This window comes from Crocodylus porosus, unplaced genomic scaffold (genome assembly GCF_001723895.1).
Source record: "Crocodylus porosus isolate Cpor-Errol unplaced genomic scaffold, CroPor_comp1, whole genome shotgun sequence".
NCBI classification, from domain to species: Eukaryota; Metazoa; Chordata; order Crocodylia; family Crocodylidae; genus Crocodylus; species Crocodylus porosus.
In genome coordinates this window covers 19,577,670-19,583,435 of record NW_017728912.1, presented here as the reverse complement: position 1 = coordinate 19,583,435, position 5,766 = coordinate 19,577,670, and the positions used below count along the sequence as shown (strand labels likewise).

Here is a 5,766-nt window from a genome sequence, read left to right as displayed (position 1 = left end):
GCAGGGAAGTCAGGGTTCCCTGCTCAGTCAGACCCACACCTCTGATCTGGCTGGGTGGAGAAAAGCCTCTCTCTGCTTGGCTAGATCTGTGCCCCAGGTATGGCTCACCCTTCTCTGCTCAGTCAAACCCATGCCCTCAGAAAAGCCCCACTTTCCCTACCTAGCCTTACAGAGAGCCAAGCTCAGTGTCCTGCATTAAGTACCTATGAATTATGTTAATTCACACTTTGCCTTGAAACAATGGTGACTAGTTTGACTTAATTGCCACTGAAGCCTAGTCTGTAAATGGTTGTACAGTGTCTGTTTTGGTTACCCTGGCCTAATCCCACATTTTATAACTGGGGAACTGAGTACCTGCAAGATCAAACCGGTTGTCTGTTTTTAGCTTGAGTGGGCAGGAGATTAGGTTCTCTCATTCCTTGGATCCTCAGAACACCAGAGACTCGCTATGCTTGAAGAAGGCTGACTGGGCCTGAAAGCTTGCCAAGAACTTTTTCCCAACTACTCTGTTGGTCTAATAAAGACATCACACCTACTCAAAGAACCTTGCCTGCCAAGAGATTGCAGAAAGTTTAGTCCTGCGGTGGCAGCTTCCGTGTCAACATCACAGCACACCCTTTTTTAATCACATGGGTCCTGTTGTTCATGTGCTAATGAATAAAGCAGTGATTCTCAATCAAGTTGCCACAGCACGGTAGGTTACCTTAGGTTAGCTTTCCAAAAGTACGGTGGGGTCCCGCACAATGTTAATGCTGTTAGATGTGCAAACATGATTCACAAGATAAACCCAGAGATTTCAAACAGCAGTCCATAGTTGTGGTTTTTCTGAGTTCTTTGGAGTAGAAAAACTGCTCTATTTTTTTTGTAGGCAAGGGAAGAGTGAAAATGAAAAGACCTGGCATTTTCCAAAGGTTGCTTCAAGTCAAAAAGGTTGAGAACCACTGGAATAAGCCAGAGTACAATCCCATGTAGCAAAAGATCTCCAAGTGCTTTACACCTGCAGAGTGGTAATATGCCTGGCCACTCTGTGTGGTGTGTAAATTTAATTTTCCTAGGACTCATCTATTTGTTTCTCCTTGCTTCCCTGAGCAAACAGGAGCTCTGGGGCCAGTACATTTAGCACTTGTCTACTTGAAATCAGCGTGCTTGCCTTATTTACTTGAAATCAATGAAACTGTGACTGTGGCCAGCAGGATTTGGACTTCTATCTCTTAAAGCATGCTGATTTGGAATAGTATTTTGATACTGCTAATATGACAGAGACTGATCCTATTTCTGAATCATCTTGTTTCTGCTACAGGAACCTGTTGTGTAAGAAAGGGCTACAAGACAGAGCCAGGATATAAAGGCAATATGATAACAGAACTAGAAACCAGGAAGAGCCCAATCCTCTTTTGTTGAGAATAATCATGCCCCACTAAATTAACAGGAATTCTAGAGTTTTGGTAATTTTTTTCTTCTTTTTTTTTTTTAGTTTAGATAGCTGAGTTTGAGTGGGATAATATTGGAAGAGAGATCTAATCCAGGGGACTAAGAATCAGGTTTATGATTTGTTTTGGGTTTTTTGTCAGTTTGTTTGTTTGACCACAACATGTAAAAGTATTGTTTGGGGAATCTTTGTGAGTTTTTTCCCATTATAATCCACTTTGAGCCCATTGGATAGGGTGGGAATATATAATGCAAATGGCTTCTTTTGAGAAAGCACCCTGAGAAATACATGACAACTGACTGATAGTGGTTGAATTAAATAGAAACAGAAGGGGGAGCTCTCTCCAAACCTGCTACAGAAGCACTTCTTATACAGGATTTAAGCATGTGCTAATAGCTCACTTAACTAAGAAGGGGTGCTTTCCTGATTTGGGCTTCAGAAGAGCACGTCAAACTGTAATCCTTTTCTCTAAATAGTAGTCATTGACAAATACATGCTATGATGTGTTTCTAAAAGGTGGTAGAAGAGGAAGAAGAGCAAACCCATGAAAAATAAAGCACAATTTAAACCAGACTGTTGTGAGTTAGTTGTAAATTAGAACTGTGCCATCCTATGCTGCCATGTGGATCCACCTCATCCCATTGTTTAACAGAATTAAGCCTCAGAAGCTCTGCAAACTTGGCTGAATTGGTTCTGATGTTGTCTGAATATTTAATGTTATGAGAGTAACACTAGCCCAAGAGGTAAATTCTGGTCCTCTTGGTTTGACCAGAGCACAGATGCTGACTGCTGTGGGCTTCTGTTCTGATTAGCCCTTTCTGTAGCTCCAGTCCTAGGCCCATGAATAGTTTTTTCTACAAATTATTCTCAAATGTAACTATATTTTTCTTGGGAGGGAGTTTCCTTCAGCATCCATGCCATAGTACCTATTGCCTCTCCTTTTGGTCTGGTTTATAGCAAAATTCTGGGTGTGTCTACATGTGCAATTAATACAAAGCAATAAACTCCAGAGTTTATCATGCCAAAGTTTATTGGTCCTGTGCATGCCATCTGAATGTGTGCCAAGGACTGCAGTGCATTGAGCTGGGTTGGAGCAGCCCCAGTTGGCAGAGGGCCTCAGGGGTCAGCCTACCAGCCTAGGGCTGCTCCCCCCTGGCTCAGTGTGGTGTGGAAGGGCTGGCTGGGGCATGAGGGTGCTCCAGTGCAGAGCTAGCTAGCAGGCAGCCCCTGTAGTGAAGCACCCTCATGCCCCAGTGAGCCGTGGCAACATCTATAGGTGAGCTGCTTCAGAGTAAAACACTTGGCTGCAGGATACTACTTGTATTTACAAGTACTATCCCGTTGCAGAGTTAATTAGTTTGCTCCACTCCAATAAAGGTATACATGTAGAAGTGTGATATTTACTGCGGAGATAATTAGTTTAATCCACAGTAAATGTCTCATGTAGACATACCCTCTGTCATTAAAGCAGAGTAGCTTCATCACAGATTAAAGGTGAACCAGAATTGAAGTTGAGTACCTCTGTACTCTGCTTCGTTGTTGTTATTGACTTCTAAGTTTAGTTTGATTCTGTACCCACTGAAGTCATTTGCACAGGCCCCACTGTTCAGAACTAATCCCTAGCCTACTTTGCAGATGCCTTATGTGGCTTCATTCCTTTGTACTTGGTGTGGTAGGACCATGTTATTTTGAGGATCTGTTGTTTTAGGGCTTTGAGCATTCCCTCAAGTTCTGTAATGTCTGTGTGACATGACAGGATTTCCTCACTATAATTTCTGCCAAGTTTGAATGATGTTTCTGTAGTCACTTTACTTTCAGTGTGAATTTCCATTTTCCATTTTAAACTGGCAGGAAATCTCAATGCAGACACAGTGTGAAATGATAACACTTGCAAAGCATCACACATTTTAATTTCCTTCTAATAAGCATGCATTTTTTAGTGAGTCTTGCAGGCAATTAATTACAGTACAAAACACTATTTCCACACAAATCACAACATTTATAGGAGGCTAATTGCATTATCACAATGTGCTTGTTAAACGTTTGTTTTAGGAGTTATTACGTGACAACTTCTGATCATAACATAGAACTGAATTTTCATTTTTGTGTATAGGTGGTAACAATGGAGCACTTCGTTTCCAAAGGTTCACACATTATATTTAGAAATGAGGGCCCTCCCCACCTGATGGCTAATCCAGTCAAAATAACTTGCCACCTTTGTGTAAACACCAGGGTAGCCAGCCACTCCACAGTTTTCACCCCAGCTCACAACACCCCACACATAGGCCACATTATTTGAATCAAAACAGACCAGAGGTCCTCCTGAATCACCTTTACAGCTGTCAATGGACCCATCATATGTACCTGAGGGAAGAGAGAGAGAGAGGAAAAAAACATAAGAATTTATTGGGAGGCAGAAGGGGAGGTTCTTACTGTGTGGACTATAAAACTTTTTTTTTTTTTTTTTTTCCCATAGAGAGAGGTAGTTAGCCCTGTTAGTCTAAAGTGAGGCAGAAGCCAGGGCAGAGTGGCACCTTATGGACTAACATGTTCAAAAAGGCATGAGTTTTTATAGCTACTTTGTCAGATGCTAAGGTATAGAATTATAGATGGTAGAAATCTTTTCATTTGCATTAGTGTAACTTGATTGATGCTCATTAGCTGAGTCAAGTTATTCTGGTGTTATACCTGTGCAGTAGCACAGGATTCAGCTCTATTATATATTATATTTCTTTTTGAAAAGTAATCTAAGGAAACTGACTGTCTGCTACTGAGATAGGTACCATTGTTTCTAATTAGGTGAATGTAGTCTTTGTGAAGAATGGATCAAGGGCAAAGAATGTGAAGATACCATCTTGTAGAAACATTGTTATAATGCTAGGGCATTGCTTCTAGCTTTCCCTAGTCTCTTGATAATAGGGCTTCACTCTCTTCCATTCTTACTGCACTTTTCCTTACACTTTCTAGCACAGTGTTTCAATTTGTCTGGGAGGAACCTGTTGTAACCATGGCAGGAGTTTATTCTCTGTGCTCATCATAAGATAACTACTTTAAAAAAAAAATGCCCAGCATACATATTTGTAATGTGTTTTGTAAGCTTGTGAGAGGCAAGCATTTTTGTAGGATGATATCTTTTATTGGACCAACTGCATGTTGGGATAGAATTAGACACGCTTTCAAATTGTGGTATGTAGTTTATTGTAGTTTCATAGTTAGTAGGGTCAGAAGGCACCTGAGCAGATCATCAAGCCTGCCCCCCTGCCATGGCAGGAAAGAGTACTGGGGTCAAAGGACCCCAGAAAGGTGATTGTCAAGCCTTGTCTTAAAGCACCCCCTGCACAGGAGCCAGCACCACTTTGCTTGGAAGTTGGCTCCAGATCCTAGCTGCCCTGACAGTGAAGTAGTGCCTCCTGACGTCTCTGAATTTACCCTCTGCCAGGTTGTGACCGTTATTTCTAGTCACTCCTGGTAGTGCTCAGGGAAACAGGGACTCCCCCAATGCCTGCTGGTCCCCTCTGACTACTTTGTAACAGGCTACTGGATCCCCTGTCAGCCTTCTCTTGTGGAGGCTGAACAGGTTCAGGTCCCGTAGCCTCTCCTCATAGGGCCTGCCTTGTTGCCTGCCTCCTGATCATGCGAGTGGCCCTTCTCTGGATCCTCTCTGTGTTGTCCACATCCCTTTTGAAGTGGGGTGCCCAGACCTGGACACAGTACTCCAACTGTGGCCTGACAAGTACTGCATAGAGGAGGAATATCACCTCCCTGGACCTGGTTGAGATGCAGCTGTGGATGCATGACAAGGTACGGTTGGACTTCCTAACTGCATCCCCACACTGCCGGCCTATGTTCATCTTGGCATCAATGATGACTCCAAGATCCTTTTCTGCCTCTGTACTGATGAGAAGAGAGTTCCCCAGCCTGTAGGTATGGTGCTAGTTCATGGCTCTAAAAGAAAATCAGCTCGTAGGACTATGGATATTAGAGATTTAATAGTGACACAATGAATAGTGATGAAATTAATACTTGCCTGCACATTCCATTCCTTTAAAAAAACGGTTCTTGTAGATATCAGTACAATTTGACAGTATATCAATATAGCCCCATTTAAGGACAAATTGTTTGGCACTGTCTAAAAAAAGAGAAAGAACAAATCTCTGTAATATGTAAAATTGTAAATGCATTTTAAACATACTCTAATATAAATCAGAAGTTGTACATTTGCTTTTCCTTAACATGAACTGAACCAATGTATTCACTTCTTTTCTGCACCTTTATGCGGCTGAGTTCTTAGGACAGAACAGAGCCTAACATATTTAACTTTAAGGGAAAATAAAAAT

General features: G+C 41.9%; 1 protein-coding gene across 7 annotated transcripts in view; it reads right to left on the bottom strand.

Annotated features, from left to right (window-relative positions):
• Positions 1-3,313: 3,313 nt before the first annotated feature.
• Positions 3,314-5,766, bottom strand: part of CFI (complement factor I) — a 28,856-nt gene continuing 26,403 nt past the window's right edge. For all 7 annotated transcript variants that reach the window (XM_019534109.1, XM_019534110.1, XM_019534111.1 and 4 more), the window contains 2 exons: positions 5,457-5,558; positions 3,314-3,793 (listed from right to left, as the gene is read on the bottom strand). In XM_019534109.1, coding sequence (XP_019389654.1) covers positions 3,576-3,793; positions 5,457-5,558 — 320 coding nt within the window. In that variant the 3' untranslated portion in view covers positions 3,314-3,575. The remainder of the gene's footprint in view (positions 3,794-5,456; positions 5,559-5,766) is intronic.